We start from the raw sequence: 26,475 nt of genomic DNA on the forward strand, positions 1-26,475 counted from the left end.
AACTTGCTGACATTTTCCCTGCAAATCATAAGATTTTTGTTGTTCTGTGGATTTCGGTGGAAAAAGAATTTTCGGTGAATTACCCCTGGAACGATATATTACTAATAACAAATAAACCGGCATATCTCCCGTAAGTAAAGTTAAATACGCGCGTGCATATTGACTGATAAAACAAAAACAAAAACATTAGAGCAGAAAAAGATCTAACGGATTTTTCCAAAGTTAGTTTAAACGAAAACATACAGGCCTAATACTTTCGAAATCTTACCCGCAAACTTCAGGGAAAGCCCAACAGTTTTAAATTATGGAATTTTATCAAACATCTGCGGTCACCCTATTTTCGTCAGTTTGACCTGAAACCGATTATTACTATAACAAGGTACATGTTTTAAGTGGAGACTTTTTTTCAAGTCAAAAATCAATGTTCAATGCAGAGTTCATGTTGTACAGTTTACGTCTAATCATTGCTGAAGAAAAATTTCAATTAAATTTTACTGCAGTCTCCACGTCATAATTCTTACCAATTCTTTGAAATATGTGGTTAAATTGCTCAGTGGAAAATAGACAGCTAAAGACAGCCATCGTTCATTTTGTTTCTTTGTATATCGTGTTGTACGTGTCATAACGATCTCTACACAAATTGTTGCGTATTTAACTCTATGTCTAATGATCCTGAGTTCACTTAATGAATCAGGGAGTTTTGATGAAGCGCCATCTAGTCTGAAAGCAAACTATAACAGAACAGAAATTCTTTCATTTAACGGCGTATCGTTTGTACCTACAATGAAAACTACAAAAGAACAACTATGAAAGACTTTGTTAGAATAAATTATTCGCTTTAATTGACATCAATAAATAAAACTGCGGGTCGACCGTCTGATATTTGTCACTTATTAGGATACGCTTCGCCAATCGTTTCGGGTACACTTGACTTACTTAACTTTTCACCTACCAGGTGCCAAGGAAATCACTTGGCATCTGTGACGAGATTTGTAGTGTTAGTCGTCACTGTCAGTGCAAAGCAACACTTCATATGCAACCAACTACATAGCTTGACAGTAAGCATGACAGCAAGTCTATAAGTAGTTGTGACCATAGCTAAGCTATTCAAAGTTTAAAGATAAGGGTATTAACAGGTAACAGAAATGTAGTGTAATGTTGTCTATATGATGAATATATCAGCGGATTAATCTTTAAACGTCAAACAAATCAAAAGTATTGGATTCACTAAAATGTTGTCAAATCCATGATGTAAAAAAATCTAGACAATATAAAAATCTTAAAATGATTAAGTTAGTTGTAGTTTCTTTCTGAGATTGTCATCGTACCGTGACAAACGGTGTGAAAAAATACAATCAAAGGTCAAAGGTCATTCGTGAGAGTCGTCATTAGGCGATATCATCTTCTTTGGCTCATTGTATCAAAATTCATTCAACTTTTATATATACTCGCCCATTCAGATCAGAAGTGCGTCAAAATGTCTAATAATATTGTGCAAAACGCCAAAAACCGACCAGAATGATTTTCATTTCCCTATCAAGTTTCATTTCTTAAACTGTAACAGGGTTACATTCCATCAGGACCAATAATATAGCGAACATGCAATGACTGCGGCGGAATGGTACAGCTGTAATTAGGTCAATGGCACTACTATCCACAAAATGCCACTTCGATGAGGTAGATATGCATACGACAAAACTATTTACATAAAATTGTTGACAACTCAACGTCTCCATAATGTCTGTTATAGATAGCATTTATATTAGAGGTACTACCAATGAGAAGATATGTTAACCGCATTATGTTCTTTAGTGTGAAGGTTGACTGTTGGCTTGAATTTTATGAATGCAACGAGCTTTACAAAAATCCTATTCTGACTACCCAAACGATGACAAGTCGTGCCCGTGTATCTCATCTATCTACCTAAGAACATTATATATATATATATATATATATATATATATATATATATATATATATATATATATATATATATATATATATATATATATATATATATATACAAATAGACCTGTATATACATATAAGAAAATACGTCTCCTCTACGTGTATTAAACACACTACAACCCAGTACGGGCGCCAAACATTCCGACCGGACCATACCTAACTGGCACCAGGAACAGATTCATTGTATGTCACGAGCAATACACCAGAGGTCTCGGCAAGGTAAGCCGTGTTTGCGGCCTTGTTGCTCTACAATCCTCTCAAACGTATATACAAGAGCACACTCAGCTCTTAAAGATAAAAGAAATTCTTGTGGAGTTCAATTAACTCAAAGCATTGTTTACATCGGCAAATGACATTATGACAGATTTGACTGGCGCATCTCTCACAGTCCAACAGAGGGCGCTAAGAATATGAATCCAGTGTGTAACATTGTTTTCTCTTTATTGCACTAATACACTGGGGGTAAAAAAGTGTTATATCCTAGATATTCTAGCTACTTAGTGAACTGCAGTAGCACATGCAAAGGCATACCATTTGTGTGGGCACCATCATCTAAAACCTGTTAAAACGCACTCTCACAAAGACTATAAAAAGAAACTAATGTTGGTCCAACATTCTAGAAGGAATTCACCGATCCATATCACATTACAATAATAATTACTAAAAAAAATATGCAAGATCAGCACATTTTGTCATTCTCATGTTTCATGAAACATGGCACAATTTTATCGTTCTCTTATTACTGCAAAGTGAAGAAAACAATATGCCCCCTGTGAAAGAGAATTAACACGCGCACGAGCATTCTGTGATGACGGGGTACTGAATTGGAATCCACTGACAGTTTGATATTTCCCCTTCTATGTTTTGTTTACAGTACCATCTTAAAATTGTCTTCTTTGCCGACTGGCTTGGTCGACACTGCATGCCTGGAGGTATAGAACATGAACGACCCCGAAAGCACCTTCCTTCCCGAAACCATTGGGGCCAAAATCTGATTCCTAGGTCCTTCCACACATGAAATACTGGACAGTGTGTATAATTCCAAATATATTTTTGGAATTTCTTTTTAGTTTTTCTACCTACAATTAGTCCGGAAGCACGTGCATCGCCTCCGTATTTGATAGGTGAACCAATTTTTTTTATGTGATCAGGTTTTCGGCCCATAGGCCTACCTTTTCGTTTTTTATACACCAGTGTCCCGTTGGGTTTTATTATACTTTCTATCGGCCTTACAACTGACATGAAATTCTTATCATAATTTTTTCCTAAAATGCGTCTTAACGAGTTGTAGTTCAGATCTTCATCCGGTGGATTTAATCGTGTATCCGGGTTCTCAATAATTCCCTGAACCGGTAACTCGTCAGATGGTGAGGGCCTTGTATTGCCCCTGTGGCTAAGAGAGTTTGGCGAGGAATCACCGAAGTCAGATTCTTTCAGTAGTCCCAGGAACGAATGAGATCCCTCCACTCGCTGAGAAACCCAAAGGGATAGCAGAAACAAAATTCTTTGGAAATCCATTTTCACTCTCCTCCTATTCCTGTAACATAAGAATAAAGGGACCATTTATTTAGATACTTTGACAAACACAGCTACTATATTTGTTTGTGTTCTGATATAAAGTCATAGAAAATGCGTTATTAAATATAGGTTATTTAGAAAGAAGACATGTCCCCTTAAAGAAAACTAAACTCATATACAGTGTGTTACTAGTATTATCAAAGAAACAGCAAAGCTGATATTTATCAGATTTTTTTCCTCTAAAGCTTAGAGGAATGTTAAATTCAATAAGACAACATATTTTCAAACATTTTACGCAAAGTAGCTCTGAATTTCTTGCAAATTCGCAAAAATGAAATTAATATTGTATTTGTAAGTTATATAAAACATACAAAATGTAATAATGTAATTTTATAGACGGGCAGACTAGGGTAATATTATATTCCCTTTACAGCTGTCATGGTGAGGCATACTAATATAGTTGTAGTCTAGCAGCATTTTTGCTTGACCTCTGATAATACAATGCCTAGCTTTATCATGTGCTCACAGGTCATCCTGTGCTCAGGTGGTAAAGTTATAAATAAATGATACATGCATAAGCTTATGTGATCATTCAAGTAAAGTGCATTTTCGAGAACGTTTTCTATTCCAAGCGTACCTTGTCCTTATAGTATTTTGTTTATTTTGCATTCATACATAACTGTATATGTGACAATGCTATGAATGTTTAGTTAATGTTGAAACGTGGCGTTTCAAGACATAAAGAAACGCACTAAGGAAGCATTATTAACGCTAAACCAGTCACTTTGATGATGTATTAAAGCTTGCAAACATTCATAATAAGATTTTGAAATGTGACATTGACACACATGATACGAAATATGTCCTTGACCTTTGTGATACGAAATGATCTTAGATTTATTTATAAATCTATTAAATATTTTTGTATCCAAATCCCCTTGATATGGAGTAAAATGTTACCAAATAGGAGAGTAAATAGATTTCGACGACACGTCGGCGTATAAAAACAAATGGCAGTCATAAACTTTAAATCATTCATGTTTAAACGACTTGTATTCCTTACAAAATAATAGATGGAATTTTAGCTTTAGCTGGAAGCAAGATTCTCTGATCTGCAAGAAGTCACAGAAGAAAAAACTTCCAAATAAAACTGCACATAATATGTATGGATAGAGTCTAAATTCGATGCTAACTGATTTGAAAAGTAGTTAACAATGTATTAAACGATATAATGGGCTAAAGAAGTATTACGTTTTGAAATGGCTTGTATCCTGCAAAGAGCGAAGATTACTCAACCAATATTTACCTAAAATACGTCATCTTTATTCGGTCAATTGTAAGACTGATCGCTTACAAGGTGACTCGGCGTAATGTAAGCAGTACAATAAACATCAAGTATTCGAGTGAAAAAATGAAACTCCAAGCATTTAAGTTACTCAACATCGAATCTGTGGGCGATTTCAACGGCATTATTGCATCAGGATCATCAATATACAATAACCATTTATATTAAAACATCTTTTGCATGCAAAGTGAAAATAGTCGACCATAATTCTTAAATGTATCTTGAAACAAGCTTCTTACTACATGACACGTTATCTCGAAACTGGAAATAAATATTTGAGTCAGAAAAGAAAGACATGAATATATATGACACTAAAAAGTATCAAGCTTTGATAAAGGAAATATGAAGAATAAATGTACTATTGTGTTTATATGTACAGCACATGCATAGTTGAAAAGACACAGTTTTACGGCTGTTCAAGACGTTAGTCTGACAATGTAAGGCAATTGAATTCGATGCAGTTCAACAAACATAGAAAGATGAATACGGCCAGCTGGGGTAAAAAATGTGGGTGCTCAGGACGCACGAGAAGCAACCCTTTTATCTTCAAAATGTTGAGAACGATTTACTCCCCATCCCCACCCCTTGTGCACATATTCACGAAACTGTAAGAAATTAGGGCTAGTCCTTTAAGCATTACCAAGAAATGAACTATTTCTTCGAGTGATACCAAGTATTCGATATCTGATCTAGTCGTTTGAGTGCAACCAAGTATTCGAAAACTGAGATGGTACTTTGAGTGATATCACGTAGTCAAAATCTGAGCTAATCCGTTAAGTGATATCAAAAATTCATTAACTGAGTTAGTCATTTGAGTGTGGCACACTAGTCGAGAACTAAACCAGTCCTTTAAGTGATAACAAATATTCGAGTGTAGGATGTTAAGATAATGTATTATGTTTCAAGTCATCAAAAGTTCCACTGCTTACGGTAAGCAGCATATATATATATATATATATATATATATATATATATATATATATATATATATATATATATATATATATAATTCATTTTCAGAAATTCTTTTTTAAGATCGACTGAAAGATACGATCCAAGTCAGGCTAAAGCTTCATCCATTGCAAACGTTATTTATTATTATTATTATTATTATTATTATTATTATTATAGACCCAGTCTATACAGTGGAATGCATACAAATTTATAATGAAAATTAAGATACTTGTTCATTGTAAATATCATTAAAATCGATTGGAAAACAAATTATGAAGACCATAAAGATAAAGCAAGCACATATTGACTGTATAATTCAATTTATAATCCGTTCAACGGCTAATCTCCTCTTCTCTGTGCGGATATAAATTCTCAGTTTTCTTCTCACTTTTCTGGATAATCGGGGACTCCGTTACTTGGATTAGCCTCGCTTAGGATCAAAAGATGCCGACCTTGTCCAGATGGTTAATTAATGCATTGTGACACAGCTCATTAGCGGTAAATCAAAATATACGTATAATGTGAGTCTAATTCCTAAGCCATCAAGATCATTGTACAATGGCATTTGTTTGAATTTGCAGCGTAATTCTGACGTTTGCAATACTGTAAGCACCGATGTTAAAGTTACTCGTTTTTCTCATGTGGAATTTAATTCAAAGTATGAATATTATTGAATTCATTTTATTGATTGCAAATGTAACGCGAACTTCAAACATGTGATACTTAAGATAAAATTTTAAAAGGTGTTTTACTTCCGCCTCATTCACCAGAACGTTCATACACTCTAATAATACCATGTTTGCGAAAGAGAAGTCAATGTCAAGATCTAAACACGAAAATTACTCGTCTTTAGTTGATACCTCATTGTGCTTTTGATTCTACAGTAGCTACAAGATATCGGTATTTTGCGATACAGGTAAAAACTCTTGTTTGAGAATCGCAAATTCTATTTACAATATTGCAACGTCATCGCTAGGGTATCATTTTATCATACTGCATTTTCTTTATGATAGCTACGGTCAAGGCAATACACGGGTAACCGGGGCTAACTCGCCACAATAGAAATGCCCCACATATCTCTGTCTACAGAGGATGACGTATGGCGATAATGTAAATACAATAACTCAAACTGAGGTGGTCGGCCACGCCAAGATGATCGCAGATAAATAATTAGAGTTATCGTGATCCATCATCTATTGACCCCGGCCGATATCTGGATTTTGTCCTTCTACGCTTCTACTCTGTACAACAAATATATTGATTTCTATCAGTGTCCTGAGGTCCGGTGTGTGTGTGTGTGTGTGTGTGTGTGTGTGTGTGTGTGCGTGTGTGTGTGTGTGTGTGCGCGCGCATCTGTGGTAAGAAGAGATTGTGGTTCGAAGTCCCTTTATCATATCAACATTCTCTTACCACAGGTAAAATGATACTAGTGTATTGGAGACTTTATTCCCATTAGAAACATTGTATATGTCATAATGTCATATCGAAAAGACGGTATGAGATGTCAGACAAAAGAAGTAGGTATGTTAGACTTGTCACGTAGTTTGTAATTATCTTCGTTTTCGTCTCTACGTATGCAACTGATTAATTTATACGTAAAATTTATACGTACGTACTACAAAAAAAAGCAAAAGATGCTTTTGGGCAATACATGTGTGTCACGTCTAATTACACACAACGTTAAATATAAATACAGCCTGATATATATATATATATATATATATATATATATATATATATATATATATATATATATATATATATCGGAGGAGGACAGGATTTAGCTATTCGTAACGCTAGTATATATAACTACGGGCAATCTAACTGAAATATACTCTTTCATACCATCATTTAATGTTTTGAATTCTTTTTCATTATGGGAAACACGATAGCGACAGCTTATTTGGTAGATGGTTAAATTCGTTATTTATGGGTTTCAAGTTGGATACCTGCCCAGGCCAGCCTGGGCCGGCTGCCTCTCAGTGTCCGTGGGGAAGGTTCTTAGCTCCAATTTGCTCAGCATGATATAGCCAAGAATGTGTTAAAAGTGTCGTTAAATCAACAAAAACAAAAACGAACAACCTCTACCAATGCTCTACAAAAAGAATAACGATCACATTTTCGCGCTTTAGACTTTCTCAGTTTAATTGAATACAAGTGGTCAGGGTTTAAGATTCATGGCGCATATTTCACAGTCCGTATGGATTATTGGAAATAGCATGCAACCGAGCAAGAATTCTCTTGCAAAGTAAAAGCTTTTCTAAACAATTGAAAGCAAGTCAGACTTGAGAAAATAAAAGAATGCGATTTATGAAACACCTTTAAAATAATTACACTTCAAAAGTTCAGATGAAACAAATATAAACTATCATCATCAATTGAAACTATTATTTAATCGCGAATGCGAGAAGCCAGAAGATATTAAAATCGAACATTTTTAGCTGTAACAAAGTCGACAATACCAGACGTAGTTCAGATTTCTTAACTTGGAAGAAACCCAACAAGCGTGCTCTACAACACGTTTTAACAAAACTCTACTTTCATTTAGGAAAATTGGATCGCCAGTCTCTGTCTGTCTGTATCTCTCTCTCTCTCTCAATTTCTATCAGTTATCGCAATACTCTGTAGACAGAATAATTCCATTAAAAGTTTGCAACCAACCGAAAGAAATTGTCGCCCTCTGTAGGCAGTACTGGTGGCTAATGCCCAAGATGGAAACTAAATATAGGGCCAAGATAAAACCAAACAAACAATGGATTATGTTGCAACAGCTATGTGATTTTCATTCATACATTTCAAAAATTTTGTCACAAGGCATCCATTATTTTCAAAATAGCATGTGTTGGACTCTTGACATTGGAATTATATAGTAACAAATTTAAATTGCTGATTTTTGTGGGACTTTTTCGTTGCTTTTATTTGTGTGCGTTTCACATGCTATGCTTAGGGGGCTTTCGGTAGCTATTCTGTGAAGGATGACTAGTGATATGCTCTACAAGATTTGGGTGATTTTGTGGCTTTCGGCTGCAATTCTTTTTTGTGAGGGTCGGGCCGTTTCTATTGCTATAGTTAAGGGAGCTTTCGGTTGCTATTGTTTTGGGTGAGTTTTATTGCTATTCTTTATTTGGAGGGGGCTTTCGGTTGCTATTTTTGGAGGACTTTCAGTTGATATGCTTTTGAAGATATTGTGGGATTTCGTGTGACAAGATTGTAGAGAGAATCATATTTCTAGAATACGGGAAATATAATTTACGTGACAAATCACGATTACAAATGTTCTATATCAGACACATAAACCATTTTGGAAAAATATGAATTTACTAAGGTTGTAAACTAATTCACATTCACGGGTATATTTTCCGGATAAAAGATGTTGGAAGAGCATTATTACAAAGAAACTTATTGACATGGAAACGAGGTAACATCCGAAAAAATGAACAATTTGGACACGATTTTCATCGCGATTCAATCAAATCCATGACAAGATTGACAGGTTTCTACTATGGAAGCTAACCTTTGTTGCTTCATCTAATAAGAATGGATAGATGGTATTACTTCGTACTACAGGAATGGATATATGGCGTTGATTTGTCTTACAGGAATGGGATATATGGTGTTGATTTGTCTTATAGGAATGGATAGAAGGTGTTGAGTCGTCTTAAAGGAATGGATATAGGGTATTGATTCATCCCAAATGATATTGATTCGTCTTATATGAATCGATATACGGTGTTTGTTCATCTCCAATGGTATTGATTCGTCTTACAGGAATGGATAGATGGTGATGATTCGTCTTATAGGAACGGATATATGGTGTTGATTCGTCTTATAGAAATGGATATATGGTACGGATTTGTCTTGAGGACTGGATATATAGTGTTCATTTATCATACCATTTTGTGGTGTTTAACAATTTTTCAGCACATTATAGGCGTTCTATTCACGCTAGTGTATTTGATGGGGAAAGAACCACCTATCCAAGGGCAGCTACGTGTAAGATTTCGCACATATCCACGTCGGTCATGCGAGACACGAACTCACGCTGGAAGGTGAAATGGGTGAGTGATCTGTAAAGGCGAGCGTCCTAGATCGCTCGAACCCCCGGGGCCGCTGCGTTATCTTATAAAAGTGGTTGTATCGTGTTGATTTGTCTTACGGGAGTGGATACATTATGGTACTGATTGACGTCGATGACACTGAAAAAAAATCGAGGATGAGTCCTCTTTGTTGATGATGTAGTGAAACACATTGCAGTGTCTTGTTATTCGACTTTGGATGACCGAAATCAAATGATGGAGGAAATTATATAACTTCTGTTGGCTGTTTGAGCATTATTTGTGACTAGAAAATGTATTATAAAGTTTGTGGCTGGAAACAATGCTATATTCTGGAAGCTCTTGTGTTTCGAAACGATGTTTTATATTATGTTTCATAATGAAATAATTATATATTTCAATGGGAGAAAAATGATATTCGTCACTGTGTGGATACCACTGTTATCGCCACAGTAGCAAAATCACTTTTGGAACTACCTCTTTCACATTTAGGAAATATATCTGCCATTATGCATAATATTGAAATCTGTATTTCCAAATTTAGGCCCATTTCAATTTTCTTATTCATGTTATTTTGTTCGAAAGGTGCCATTAGTTTCACAAAATACACAATCTGTAGAATTATGGACACAAGCAAAACTTGAAAAAGGTCCCTGCCTTAAAAGTATTGAAAAAATTTGGAATTATTTTTTATCGATGTAATGATAAAGTCGTTAATCGCATCTAATAAAGAAATATATCCGTGCAAATTAATGATTTTTAACTTAAAAAGACATAATAACAATAAGTGTACGTTTTTGAGTAGATATAAGGAAATAATTTACTAATGAAGTGGAAAACAATATATTGTTACTCATACATGGAAAAAGAATAGTATCGTACAGGATAGAAATTATCATTCATCCCTTAATCAGAATTGAATCTGTTCTCGCTAGTTTCTTTACCCGTGATTTCTTTGCACGCACCAAACCCAGATACCCTCTCGACTAAATGCATACTTCGTAAATAAAGGATATAATCTGATATATTAGTGTGACCATGCAGATATTTAGAACTATAATGAGCGTAAGTACTACTTCTAGGAATACAGTTAAAGCGACAATTGATAACGTGTAAAACAAGTGGCAGATGTCAAGTTTTGTCTTAGTGGAGTCACATTTCAGCAATTACAGGATAATTATCTTTCTCGTTTGTTTGTGTGTGCGTGAGTATATATAAACACACATCTTTCTATATTATTAACTAATAAATATTTTTTTTAAAGTTGCAGATCAGAAAATGTAAATTATTAGGACAAAAGAGGAAATAGACACAATCAAGCGGTATATCATTCTCTTTCTCAAGCTTGCATTAATTTGTATCTGATTTGTTTATATCGTGATTGGCTAAATTCTTTATACCAGAATGAAACAATCAAAACAAATTCATTGCTTCAACCTAAATGACTTTATCACGTTGATACTGAGTATCAGTTTCCCATAAATTGAAATAAAGTTCATACAACGGGTTGTAAAATTACGATAACTGGCAGACACACACTTCAACGAACCTTCGTCATGTCTCGACATTATACAGGATAATGATATCGATTCGGTATTAATTTTGGTGCGGGGCGGGAATAATTGACAAGTTATGGGTCTCGAATAGCCGATATTTAAATCTTGACCACTCCATGACAAATTAGCTTGATCAAAGCGGTTCTTACGAGAAGCTGGCGACTGTAATCGTGTCAGTTCGCCCTGGGCTAATTACAGGCCAGTCAAATATCGATATGTCAAGGTGAATTGGATTTAGGTCCTTCGCTGTCTCCACGGGGCCCAGAAGTCCAGACAATGGGGCAGCGGGGCTGGGGGAATATCAGTTAACTCAATTACCTTTACAGACAGAGAAGCGATTCGGTTTGATTAAAGGTAATCTGTGCAATATTCGAATAATTCAAACTAGAAATGTCCTTTCTATGTATACGTTGAATTTCCAACTGATATTCAATTCGTTTTCAGCGTAGACTACCTGGCAATGTGTGTAGGAAATATTTTGTGGAGTATGCACAATGTTGACACATTAACTGATTTCAGATCGCACCGTTGAAAAACTCAAGTTACAGTTGAAACATTTTACTTAACAAAGATAATACGGGATTATGAGTTGCAACGAAAAAGCTGTACAAAGAAAATACGGCCAGATAAGCCAGTTTGCCTTGAAATTTATTACTGCCAGAAAAATAACACCTAAAGGACTAGAGTAAATTGGCAATTCAATGTTATATTGTGTTAAAAGAATTCTGAGAAAAACTACTGCCTCTGCAGATTTCTGTTTACAACTAAGTACTTGATGATAATTTTCACTTTAAAATAAAATACTGAATATATTATATTCCACGCATATTTTTATGCACATTCTATACAACTGATCAAAGAACAAAACCGACGGCGGGAATGGGAGTTGGATTCAGTGGTAACCTGAACTGCTAAAGAAGTTTAAAAAAATGATATACAGTCTTTTTATCTTCGTATCAACCTACTGGACGAAGTAAACTTCGTTTTCATGGTAGGTGACCTGTGGACCAAGTTTATACCTTTTTCAGCGGATATTATAATAATGATACAATACACTCAAATTAAGTATGGACAAGCCCTAAACTTAATTAAAAAAACTGGTTTACATTGTTTATATCCGGGGCGTGTTTTAACGAAAAGTTCCTCTGCTGAAGATAAAAATCTTTGAACAAAAATAATTTTGCAAAGTTAACCTAAATTACAGACCCATCTTTAGCAATCTAGTACGATTACTTATTATTCCATACTGCAAAAATGTCACTCTCAATTTATATATTTCAATTGTCATGGACAAAATGTGACATGCGGCATTAATTAAAAGCGACATAATGTAAACAGGAAGCTTTCACTTCAGGTGAAAGATCAACTTATGTTTTCACGAATTCCTATGAATCATAGAGGACTATTGTTTGTTGAAGTATACGTTCCTAGTTTTCCCAATGCCTGGGACACATGAATATGCTATATGCCAACAGCATCTTCCAAACTTCGCAAAACATGGGGAAGGGGAAGGGAAGGGACCTCGTTTCGAGTGACTTTGACCAGTACAAATCCATTTTTAAAATCGCATATCAGAGATTGTTTTTATTAATGGTACACCTTTCAATCTAATTTTAGTGTTTTTTTTTTTTTTTTTCACAGCAAAGACTATTCTCTCCAAAGTAGTATATAACAGCTTCATAAGAAAATAGACAACTTTTATTATTTTCTCTTTATGTTGCGATACTATTTTTCACTGTTACAAAGTTCTTACTTATTCTATTTTTTATTTAAAATAACTGCAACACTAAAATCAGCTTTTCATTTTAAAAAGTGTATTAATGCATTTAACGCTTTGCAAACGTGTGTGGATATCTGCATCGTGTTGTTTGATGTATAAAAAGTGCAGCAGTAACACGTTCGCTTTCGATAGCTAGGATCTCAGGTCCTGATATGTTCAAGCAGTGGGCGGCTTCCTTCTAGATTCCTGGTTTCCTCAGTTCTAAGACCAAAATTCAGTACGCCAACACTTGTGCGGTTGGGAACTAATCATTGATGTTGTTGGAACCTCCAGTGCAATGGGCGTTAATTAAAGTGTAAATTTGTAAAGCCTTGTGACTGCATCAAACTACAAAAGCATAGACTGTTAAACCTTTCACTGCTTCCTAAAAAGAATAAGCATGTCTGTCAATAGTACTCATCCTCAACAACTGTGATTGGTACTTCAACAAACAAATATACATTTCTTTATCTCTGAGGTAGTAAATAGAATTAAAAAACATTAATAGGGTGTACGGTGTTCTTTTATTACAGAAACCGTTATTAATATAGCTTAAGAATTTCTTTATTGAAATTTGCAAATATATTTTTCTCGTTACCACCACAAACAAATCCAAAGACAACAGCTGCATTTACTTTGTACTTGTAAAACATTAAATCATCCAATGTGTTCAAATGCTAACCTGAGAATGTATCCCTGACAATCGTGATCCTTTTGAGTCTTGTTCTTGGAAGACTATTAAAGTTTAATGTTTTCTGATACTGACAATTTGTCTCTGTTTGTCTGGTGTGCAAGCAAATCACGAACACAAGGAATCACTGTAATAATATTAAACATGACAAGATCTATTCTTTAAGTTGCTCGCAGGTTTCACTGAGTAAAGGATTCAAATTTGAATTAAAGTATTATTGTCGTTGTTTTTATAAAGAAAATATGTACAAAAATAAAGCAATCTTATGAAAAGCTAGGTGTCTGACAGACACCAATACGATCTCTTGTTCTGTTGATCTTTCGATTTACGAATCATATTACAAATTTCACATTTATGAAAGTGATAAACATTCGGAACAAAACGCTTCACACGAAGCCTCTCGGTAACATCGTATACACTTTAGACGGATCACTAAAACTAACCGAACATTGTAAAGGTCGCCCACCAGCGCATAAACCTTTATCAGACCCCGTTAGATTTACTTATTATATAAATGGCTGAAACATCTACTTATTATGTTTATATCGATTTTAATCACATTGAACAATAAAGAGACTTACCCTATTCAAATATTAGAGAATGGTTTCCCTTATTTTGTTTCCATAATAAGGTCATAAAAGTTAAATTCCTTTTCCAGTCTAGGATGAGCCATTTATGAATGAGCCATTTAATATTGCTGCTATTGTTTCCTTCTGTGTGTGTGTGTGTGTGTGTGTGTGTGTGTGTGTATGTGTGTGTTTCTTTTTGATAACAGTTTCTTCCTTTACAGCTACTATCTAATTTTTATGAAACTTAGAACCTAGTCCTTCATTCTTATTTACGTGATTAAGTTATAAAGGCTCTCGCACTGTATACATGAATTATTAAAGTGAACTGGAACCGTTCTGACTATTAATCTGTTCTTCCAGATTTGTTATAATTCTCGTCTGCATTAAGATGACCCCAAACACGATTTAGTGGCACTTGAAGTCAATGAATAGAACTTCTCTTTCCTGCTGAATGGGTTAAATAATGTCAAGAAGACGCGATATACAATTTTGATTTATTGCACTTTTAAAATTTATTTGGACACACAGGTGTTTCAGAGTAAATGTATCATTAATACAAGGCTTTAAATGCGTTAAATTGATCGTCATCGTAGCTGAGTTATAAAAGCGCTTATTGAAGAATACAAACAATGGCAGTAATCTACCATCCTATAGTCATAGCACCAATTGCTACAACAATAAAGGATGCACTGAAAAAAGAACCTAATGAGCCACATTAGGAAAAAAAACACAATACCAGTAAGGATGGAGTTAAATAAACATCTACTATACGAGTGTTGTTTCTTGATGGAGCGATTCGATATGCATGCAGTTCCAGTATGCACTCGATTTGGCAGAAGCTTTTAGGCCTTACATTGGAGTATGAACTCAACACAACTTTTATACAGATCTAAACCTTAAAGTGGACTTATCGTATGAGAGCTGCTACATACCATCACACTCAATACCCTTTTTATGCCTATTTTCGGCCTTAAAGTGGACTTTTATCATACGAGAGCTCTACCATACCGCATACTAAAGATCCATGTTTTACATAAAGATTATATGCCTTAAAATGGACCGTTCTCACATGAGCGCTGCTTGATACCGTCATACTCAATACAGTGTCTGTTCTTTTATACAATTACAATTTTACTAAAAGAGGTATTAAAAGTGGCCTTTCCATTCCGTGACATAAATTTCAGTGAAATCAATAAGGCACCAATGCCTGAACATTTTAATGACGATACCTTGCACGTACGATGTTGCTCCGTATTCTTCACAACTCAAGATTCGAACAAAAGATATCAATGAAGCTTGCCGAATGGTTTTGTTGCAGTGGGTCTAGCAAAACTATGTATCAAAGAACAAGCGAATCCTCAATGATACATGTGTCACCTGACATTACGGCACACCGTATCGAATCAACTTACTGTATGAAATACACCAGGCGATCATGAGCCGCTGTGTGCAAGCACGAGAGGAAAAGAGAAATGATTTAAAGAAACCTTTTCTGTATAATTGAAACCAAATACTAAATTAAGTGTATAATCCAAGATATCCATTTTAGATAATCTGAAAGCAGACGACAACGTAGTCTTGTATAGATTTATGAAATGCCTGTTTTAAGTCAATATATTTGTTGTAACAAATGAAACTAAATAGCCGAATAGCACCCTTTGTCCATGCACACTAGAATATCGTTTACTTAGAAATATTAGTAGTATATCGATATAAGATTACAAGATACATTTTGTGGTACAAATAACAAGACTCTCTCACACAAGTATTCCTGTTTGTTATATCAGAAACTTGTATTATTATATATCTTTCAAAGGAATGACAGTATTCTAACCGTTCCAGTATCTATATATCGACTGTCAGAAACTATATGTGGAACCCTTAGTTTGGTCTTTATTACACCAGCAAGATTTCACCCGCGGCAGATGACACCCAAATTCTCTATCACTACCACGATCTCACACTATACGCGCCTTTATTGGCACCTTACTGTCGTTTAAAGTTCACTTTTTATCAGACTGTTTATTAAGTAATGGCATGTGGCCTATTGAATAGAGACAGATATAGTCCATAACTCATTTCCATCAGTATTTGCACAATTAAATAATTCCGCTTGACGTAACATCTGCGAAAATATGCAAGCAAACAAGCCTCAAATGTTCTGACCGGGTTAACATAACAATGATTTTTCTTTTAATGATCAGATGTTAGTTGTAAAAGCACGAGCACTTGCAGGCGGGGCTTTGCAAAAAGAAAAGAGGAAATATATTCACCAGATATTTATAAAAGACGTTGTAATACCTTGGCATATTCAAAATGGTCTCAACAAATAAAAGAGTAATCATTTACCTAATTTATGACAAAGTGCGTAATCGAATAAAGGGATACAGTTTGGGTGACGTCGATAAATTAATATGAATGATCGACCATTTTCTTTAAACGCTATTCATTTTTTATGTACGTCTTTTCTCTGATTTATTTATCAAGGACTGTCCCGTATCTTACAAAATCACGCGAAATAGCAAAGTTCATTTATTTATCTCTTACTTAAACGGATAATACGCAAAACGATACAATGATTAAGTTGGTAGTTTAGAAAATAGAAGGCAAAAAGTAATAGTACCAAATACACGGTAATGTGGACACATTACAAGCTAATGAGAAGCTTTCTGTCTACATGTTTACAGTACAGTGAATTTTTTATGTATATTTAAGCTGCAGAAGTATGTGAAATATTGAATAGAAGGATACACTTCACTCATGTATTCTCTTCTCGCAACGAAATTCATGAAGTTTGATTGATTCTTGTCTAATTGTCTAAGGTGCTTCATTGATGTTTTTTTTTTTTTTCACAATGCGTGATTCTTTACGTTTAACAATAAAATCAGGACAGACGGTGAATATTATATAATAAAATTTTGCATGGAAAAAACTTTCTTTCTATTTATTGAAACCTCCCGGCGTTTACCATCCAAGAATAACACCAAAAGTTTGATCGATTGATCGAGAGAGAGAGAGAGAGAGAGAGTGTGTTTGTGTGTGTGTGTGTGCGTGCGCGCGCGCGCGCACAAGAAAAACCTCAGTTATAAACCAGCTCCCTGGGCCCTGTACAAATTGCACAAAAGACGTGTCTGCTAATATGAACTGAACGAACATTTTCATGCAATGCGTTCGTTTGCATCGGAAGAAAACTTTCATTCCTTGTTTCTATCCTTGATAATGGCCTGTGTAAAGCTTTTTGTTTATCATGTCAAAGACAAGTGGATGTAAACTCTGTAAACTTGGTACTTATGGCTATTTAAGAAGGTATGAATAAAAACGACCCCTGCAGAGAATGAGTTTGTACAAAATAATATTTGTGTATTTAGAGAGGGTTCCGTTACCGTAGCAAGCGATGGTCAATATATCAAAGTTTGAAGAGGGAAAGACGGAATGAGTATAAAGGATGCGAGTTATATCGTCAACAAATCATCGATGACCTTTATCTAGGTATTAAAGCATTATTTCCTTTTGATAATATGTACAAGTGTTATACATCCGCCAATTAGTGGGCAACTGAATAACAAGCATATCACTCTGGTTTTTAATGATTTGATTGTATTTGTAAGTATCAAACAGTGAACCGTATTTACAAAGCACCTAAGGTAAGGTTTCAAATGGGAGAAAACAATGGTGTAGAACTATCCAGCAATACAACAACAACAACAATAATAATAATAATAATAATAATATGTCCACTAAAACAATATATGTTGATGCGGTAACATGCGGGCCCTGTTTATTGCGCGAATCAGTCTTGTAGCTATGCTGTAAACCATTTGGAAACTTAGGAAACAGGACTTCCAATAGAGTCCCGTCTTCAATGACTTATTTTACAAGTACTAGCACAATGTGGAAGATAGAAATTCCGGTTGTTCGCCTTGGTTATGTAACGCAACTTTCACCGTGCACGTAATACCGATTTTGACCGTGTTATGTGTTGCTTTTACAGAACCCCTCTTTCTTCTCAGTAATTGTTACCTGGTGGTATAAACATGACACTGTTTCGCAAAACTACAGCATTTATTTGCACGACTGCTTATCTGAATATCAGACGCATGTCTCCCGAAGTACAGCACGGGGTCTGTGCAAAAACAAGAACCCCTTTAGTAGAAAAGACATTTAACCAGGGAAGTAGGCGTATAACAACAAAATGGCCTTGTGTTTATGCTCGTCTTTATCTTTGTTAAATAAAAGATGAATGAAGTACAAGGGAAGCCAATCAGCAGCTCATTGTCGGACAGTGTCTTTCGAATGGCACACCTGTACTTGATACCTGAACCGCATACAAGTAATTAACGGATCTCTGCAGATAACTTACGTATTAACGTGAAAGCAATTAAGATATGAACATAAACAATGCTTCAAGAAATGTTTTATGTGTCACCTGCGTTATGTAACTAGATAGTGGAGGTTTTCGGTGATATATCAACCAATGGATGAGTTTGCAAATGATGATGGGTGCTCAATGAATGAAATACCTATCAGAAAAACATGTAACTCCGAAACATATCAATAGACAATGTTATAATTGGCTGCATGTATGATTCGGTTGTGAGATAATATTTTATCTAATTATGTAAGATCCAATTTGACTGAAAGAAGATTGTAAAAACTATGGAGCTTAGCACAATGCAAACTGAGGAGATGGCAGATTGATCCAGAACATGGCCGGAAAACGTTAAAGAAAACATTCACAATAGAATAACCCATTTTAAAAACTGTTTAGTAAGCAATTACGTACTGGATCTAGTACAACGTAAACAAAACTGAGATAGTGTTTTACTAAATAAATCAACTTCCATTGAATTCAAAACGAAAAACTTTCAATTAGGAGCAATTCCTACTTGTGATTTAAGGCTATTTTGTATCTTAAATGCTTGGTATCTTCTTAGAATTATCTAACAGAAGACAACAAAACTGAAACCTATTTTTTTCCTTAACTCAAGAGTTTTGATAATATTACAGAGACTCAAAAATAAAGTAAGACTCACCTTTTATGTAAGATATCCGCTACATTTGTAAATCGTACTTGAAACTCCAGCTCTCAGCTCCGGCAAAACGTAAATCCATGGATGTATATAAACTTAAACACATAATGTTGTCCCCAAAAAGTATTGCAAATAACCTGGCTTCTAAATTAAGTGTTTACACGTATTCGACTTTGCATCGTAAATACTGTATATTTTTGCACGCGCCGAAGTGCGTCATGATGAATCCGATGAATGGTCCGACAATTAGTGATTCCCTTGACTGCTATACCTTCATTTTAATAACAAATACATGATATGCTTGGAGTAAAAAAAAAATAATTACACCGCACTGTCTAGACCTAGGGTCCCTGAAGCACCTTGCCAGCAACTTGTTCCTACAGGTGTTTATGAGAATCACGGTTGATCATGATGTTAGAACAAAAAGTCTACCGCTTTTCTCTTTTGAGTTTTCTTTGATACAGACTCAGGAGTGCTCACAGCAAATGACAGGTAACTATATTCAAGCTCCACGCCGATTTTATCCATTATAAATCTTTGTAGCACATTAATGTGTTTGTGACAGGTTGTTTTTTAGTCATCGTGAAATTCCTTAAGTCGCTCCGTCGTTGCCTAATGAAGACACACTGAAGTTGTACGGTCAATTGGTCTCTATGTAAAACTTGAATCAGTTTTTCTGGCCACGTGAAAACTATGGGCGTGGCTTGCGACTACTCACTGATCTATTTCACATGAATATCATGTCTCGTTCTTTCTCCTTTGACAGCCAATCAAAGCCCGTTTCAACACCGCTGCATGCCGTTATTAGTAAACAAATGAGTAAAAAATCCAACCGCGGCAAGGTAGAGTGGCAATCTGCGGCTTTTGTGCGGGATTAAGTATATTACAATATAGTCTAACAAGATTTGTGAAGCCTGTCGATTGAGTGTGATATTGACAATAGGATAACGCTGGATAGACAAATCAAACGCGCCAGCCGAATTGATACGTGGTTATAGCGCTAGTGTGCGATCTTGAGGCGCCACTACAGATCAGAAGTGGAAATAGGTTCCCTTCTTAATAGTTCCACAGAGAAAACTGATTTGTGGAAAACAAGTCTCTTGCGTACTAACTGGGACCTAATGGAAGGTTTAGAATGGCTCTCAACTTTTACGTGGTATTGTTCAGGGAGAAACACTTAACTTTCGTCGTATAAAAGGTGTATGCGAAAGAGCGTGTTTAGAAAACATCAAGACGAATTAAATAACAGAGCAACATTCGTGAATTGGGCGAGAAATAATGGGCACCTGAATGAATCGGAAATTTTATACTGAGATCTTGGGACGGGAGTTTGTATTACAAGCAATAGCATGAAGCTAGGTCGCAAAGATCATACACTAGATATCAAGTTTTCAAACTTCTAAATTTCATTGATTTAGGTTGGCGGAATGGAATATACATTTGCTGGAGTGTGTTCATCTATTTCAATCAGCTATACAAAATTTTGAAATGCGAATTTGTTAACTTGTCATTCCACAAGTTCTATATCAAAAGAATATTGCTCGGAATGTATCATGTGTATATATATATGCGTGTATGTATGTATGTATGTATGTATGTATGTATGTATGTACATGTATGTATGTATGTATGTATGTATGTATGTATGTATGTATGTACATGTATGTATGTATGTATGTATGTATGAATATATGTATGTATTCCGGCCATCCTGCCGTCTACGGGGGAGAAAGGGAGTAGGAGAGTGATGGTGGCACTACCATCACCCAGCCTGAATCACTGCATCTCCCACAAAATTTTTATATGGCTGAGGCATTGCAGAAATTAATTATTGGTACGATTCCTCCCACATGCTTCCCTAGGCTGAGTTCTATCTATTTTTCGTGGCAAACAAGCAGCCTTGGTTTAAATTGACCTCTTAGTAAATCTATTTCTGATATTAAAAAATCGATACTTCTGACTACTGCTGCAAAGAGAATCAGAGGCCATAACCAGTTTACAATACTTAATTATGAAATTACTAAAGCTACCAATACGATGCAAATTAAGCTTAGATTGACAGCGTCTAAATTGTACCGTATTCTTTTTCATTTACTCATTCTGCCGAGTTTGGGGTTGGGGCGGGGCATTTTCATAGCTACAAGATCATTTTGAGTATAACATTTTTCTGTGATTTCAATCCTTTTTTTATAGTTTGGACCAAATGAGTTCATTGAGTGTTAAAGGGACCAGCGGTTGAACAAGATGTCCAAAGACCAGAGCTGCTTATGACCTTGGTGTTACTCCTCCAGACATACAGTAAAATTCGACTTAATAGACATATGCTATGACCCGCCTCCTATCATTTACCACCAAAATCATCGTGATTGGAAAAAGTATACTATATAAATGCACGAGATTGAAGACCGCTCCAGTGGCCTATTGGTTAGAGCGCCCGCCTCGGATGCGGGAGGTCGTGGGTTCGAATCCCGGCCGAGTCATACCAAAGCCTTCTAATAATTGTACTAACAGCTGCCTCACTAGGCGCACAACATTAAGAAGTTAGTATTAGGACTGGTCGGCCTGGTGTCAGGATAATGTGACTGGATGGGACATCATGCTAAATGTCTGCGGCATGATGCCCCAGTGCTAGACATCAATTTAAACTGCCACACTGCAGACATCGTAGCGATATGACTGAAAAATTGTTAAAGCTACGTTAACAAGCTAAATCACACACACACACACACACACACACACACACACACACATAATAGCTTGAAAGACACATCCTAAGCGCTACTAATTTGTTCTTGAAAATATGTATTTCAAGACTTCAGTGAATGACCGAATCTTACAACCAGATATAAAGACAACAGGTCTGTATTTAATTATATGTAACCACGATTGCTGAGCCTGCAGGTGGAGTGCACATTTTTCCGAATCGAGTCTCGCAAAAAATGAATAGATAAGTACGGTTACCGGGTAGAGGTCTATCCAGATGACCGTAACCCGACTTACGAACCTTTCCCAAATCAGTGTTTCGGATGAACTAGTATGTCTTTAAACGATACTAGTCACGAAATTACATAGAATGTTCGTAGGTTCGCGTTGTTTGTCTGTTATATAGTCGCACAATGCCGATAATGTCATCATGAGAAATCTGTTCACCCTGCTTTCGGAGAAGCGCAAAGCTTACTGCTTTAAATCGCATGTAAGTATTGACCAAGATAAATGACTTCCTTTTCTTATTTTTTTGTATTAAATGATTGTTTTGCTGGGTGTTTTCCACATTATTTTATTCCGTAGTTATTTTATTCTTTATTGCCTTAGGGATCTTACTGTCATAAAACCCGTCCATGGGCTGAACGCGCTATGGGATCTCGTCTGTTGGTTTTTGGATGTTGCTATCGTAAAACTCATTCACAAGGATGAACGTGTTAAGGTCTGGGATCTCATCTGTTGAACTTAGAGTATCTCTTACACACTTGTGGGGGCCCCGAGTGGCCGAGTGGTCTAAAGAGCTCTCCGTTACGGATCATTGCCATCTCACCTCTGTCTGCGTGGGTTCGAGTCTTGGATTCAGCCAATGTGGATATGTGAGAAAGCTTGACAGTAGCTTCTCTTGGGTCGGTGGTTCTTTCCGGGGTTTTCCCGGGTTCTTCCTCCACCATTAATACTGGCCGCCATGTATAGCCTATCGTATGCTGAAAAATGGCGTTAAACCCTACAACAACAACAACAGCAACACACTTGTGTTTGTGTATATATATATATATATATATATATATATATATATATATATATATATATATATATATATATATATATATATATAACTTTTTAACAAGAACTTTGAATGATGGAAAAATGATATGTTCTGTAATTATGCGGGTTTTTTTTCTTCGTTGAAACCCAGCTGAATTTCGACATTGAAAAGAGGTCATCCTGCACAGACTCTCTCAAGAGCGACCACTTTTGTGTTGGTCGTTCAAGGCACGTTTTACTGTGTAGCCTTTTGGGTCCCCTGTTCTAAAAAGTATACCAGTGAGCAAAGCCTTCTGAACAGAGAATTGCTTGAGAGATATCATAGTATATACACGCACGCCATCTAGCGACAGAGAATGATAAGTGAATTAATACTGAAACAGGCTCTTTCAGAGGTTGAGAAAGGCCTGAGCCACCTTTCGAGTTTGGGGCCCCTACGCCCTGGTTATATAGAAGTTTTGAAATGAATCGAATGCCAAAGCAAGCCCATACAATTTATTATATAAATATTTGAAAGACAACTAAACGCACAATCAGAGTATTTAAGAGATCTTAAATAACCGCAAAAAGCCGAGGTCCCTTAGGGGTTGAGGTCCGGTCGATATCCCACCCCGTTGATTGGGCATGTACGTGAATAATGTATCAAGATTATGTATGTGTACTATCCACCTTTCCTATGTTTCAGACATTTTGTGATGAGTAACGTCTTCTGAAACAAGAGTACCAGTCCAGAAATCCCATAGGACAATTACGTCATCTGACGACACATACAAGTGAGGAGTTAGTTAACTAGGTCTGTTACTATTCTACGTAAACAATAAACCGTATCTTCACTTAAAAATTTCGGTTATTAACATCGACTAGTTATGCGGATATAGGAACGGTAATGATGAATGGCTTGTTATCAAGTATTCGTTTCTAGTTCTATTGCTGTCTCTGCGATCGATTATTGTTAACGCGCGAAATCAACATCGAATATAGTATTGCTATATTGTACATATAATCGTAAAGACGATAAGAAAGTGTTAATGAGACCGAGTATATATTGTTTCAGAGCATTTTATATCCGAAAATATGTCGAGCTCAATAGCGACATCTGAAACGGAAGCTTTGGAATCATTCCTCAAACACATACAGAACGGTGATACGAAACAAATGTTGATATATTTCAGGAAGGAGGATGCATCTTCGAAAGTGCTGTTTAGATTGTACCAAGTGTACTGAAGTATTCCGCATGATGAAACATTGTTCCAAGATAATCCTCTAGATTGCATTTGGAAATGATCCCGAGCATTTTCAGGATTCAAACATATGTTCGGATTGATACAGGCAAGACATATCTTATGTGTTAAAGAAAAGAAAGAAGAAACAAAACACGCGGTGCTGCTTCAAGTGACTTATGTTCATTCAAGATCTAGATTATTGCTTTGAAAATAAAATAAATTTATTTTGATGACATATATTTCGGAACACGTACACTCTTCATGAAATGCTTTACTTTGTTTCATTCTGCTGGTGGCTTTTGCCGTTTTTCTTCTTGTTTTACCGTTAACCTCCTCATTGATTTCGTCATCATCGCCGTTTCCATGTCAAGCGACATCATTATTGTCATCCTTTTCATCATCATTCTACTCCTCCTCATAATCATCATTTAATCGAAGGGATGTAGCTTGGAATTGGAACATTTAGTTACATTCAACTATTAGCCTGTCTTCAAAATAACTCGCGTGCCAACCTACATTTACATCTAATACAGTGACTCATCAAACATCATCTACATACTTACATGGAATTCACAGTATTTTACCTACCTAAACAAAGTCCAGAGCTCCTCCCGAGGTGCAAGGCAGATAAGATTGGAAGGGCGACAACGCTGATATAGCAGTCCCTTTTATCAAATCAGTGTGATAGTGAATGATTGGGAATTCTTTTGTACAGAAATAGACCTAGTGTTGCCATAAAAAGTGTTGAATTTTTGCCACTTATCATGAAATGAAATGAGGCAATAAGCAATTAATGGAAACATGACCGTGAACAGTAAAGGTTGATTAAGAAGTTATCTTATTAGATAGGACTAAGCCTCGCTCTACTACACGCTGCTCTAATGGTCCAGAAAATGGTCACAAATTCGTAGGTGAGAGGTTAAACTATTTCTCGCAAACAGATCTAGCTATTAGTGTCTGTATCTCACTTTTATGAAATTGAAATCTTTTTAAAATGTATCACCGGATGATATTTTATTGGGACAAGATATTACAAGCATATCCGTGTCTGTACATAGAGTGACGACACGTTGCATGCCACTGTCGACCTTTTGTCCGGATATTACGGACAAGTTTATAAGCATATGGATAACTTAATTCGATCACGGAATACTCGCAACGTCGCATCTCATCAGCTTGTTATAATTACAAAACAAATTACGAGAATCATTGTTAAAACAGATATGCTCACATCATCGTTGAAATGTTTTCCATGTTGAATTGGTTACCATTTCGTGAACGTGTTATATTGCAAAATGGTCGCATGATGTACAAAAGGTAAATTGCCTTTTGCGTGAGTTTCTATCTTATGTCACCAAATCCCTCTAACATACAATTGTGATCACCGTTTTTTTTTCTCCAAACAGTATCTTTTTTATTCCATGATCTCGTTCTTCCTATTTTAGATAAATCTCTGGTTCATTATGGAACACTTTTCCTATAGAAATGATACATTCACCTTCATACTGTAACTTCAAGTCCTTGTATCATTCTGCATGATGACTCACATCTAACGATATGGAGGCTTGTATCATTCTACATGATGACTCACATCTAACGATATCGAGGCTTGTATCATTCTATATGATGACTCACAGCTAACGATATCGAGGTTTGTATCATTCTACATGATGACTCACAGCTAACGATATCGAGGCTTGTATCATTATACATGATGACTCACATCTAACGATATCGAGGTTTGTATCAGCTAATTACTAATGCACTGATAAATAAAAAGTAATCATGTCCGATAAACCGAGACTTGTGGCCATAGAGTATAATTTGTTGGTCATTTATTTTCTTCTTTTTTTTATTATGAACGTGAACAATGTGACGAACGGAAACGATTTGAATGTTAAGGACATTCCAAGTACTTCCTTTTTAATGCATGTATTTATTTATACGTTTGTTCTTTCTTTCTTGTTCTATTTTTTATTCGTCAGTACTCCCGTCAGTAAGAAGGAGTGTGCCATCAAACTATAAATTAAACTATCTTGTGTGTTGTCCAGCCAAATTCG

General features: G+C 35.7%; 1 protein-coding gene and 1 long non-coding RNA gene across 2 annotated transcripts; one reads left to right on the forward strand and one right to left on the reverse strand.

Moving 5' to 3' along the window:
• Positions 1 to 815: 815 nt before the first annotated feature.
• Positions 816 to 20,679, reverse strand: LOC149806023 (noggin-2-like). The gene is made up of 2 exons (XM_089950873.1): positions 19,449 to 20,679; positions 816 to 3,505 (listed from the first exon to the last, which is right to left on the reverse strand). Exon 2 carries the CDS (start codon positions 3,484 to 3,486, stop codon positions 2,752 to 2,754), a length of 735 nt encoding a protein of 244 aa, XP_089806999.1. The 5' UTR covers positions 3,487 to 3,505; positions 19,449 to 20,679; the 3' UTR covers positions 816 to 2,751.
• On the forward strand, positions 19,812 to 24,598 carry LOC149806024 (uncharacterized). Its single transcript, XR_016419841.1, has 4 exons — positions 19,812 to 19,937; positions 21,639 to 21,743; positions 23,878 to 23,985; positions 24,365 to 24,598. It is a non-coding gene; the product is annotated as an uncharacterized LOC149806024 (long non-coding RNA).
• Positions 24,599 to 26,475: the final 1,877 nt, after the last annotated feature.

Source organism: Sinohyriopsis cumingii, chromosome 2 (genome assembly GCF_028554795.1).
Source record: "Sinohyriopsis cumingii isolate HCF-2022 chromosome 2, ASM2855479v2, whole genome shotgun sequence".
Lineage (NCBI taxonomy): Eukaryota > Metazoa > Mollusca > Bivalvia > Unionida > Unionidae > Sinohyriopsis > Sinohyriopsis cumingii.

Coding starts and splice junctions, on each gene's coding strand:
- LOC149806023 (XM_089950873.1), bottom strand. CDS start 3,486: ATGGATTTCCAAAGAATTTTGTTTCTGCTATCCCTTTGGGTTTCTCAG.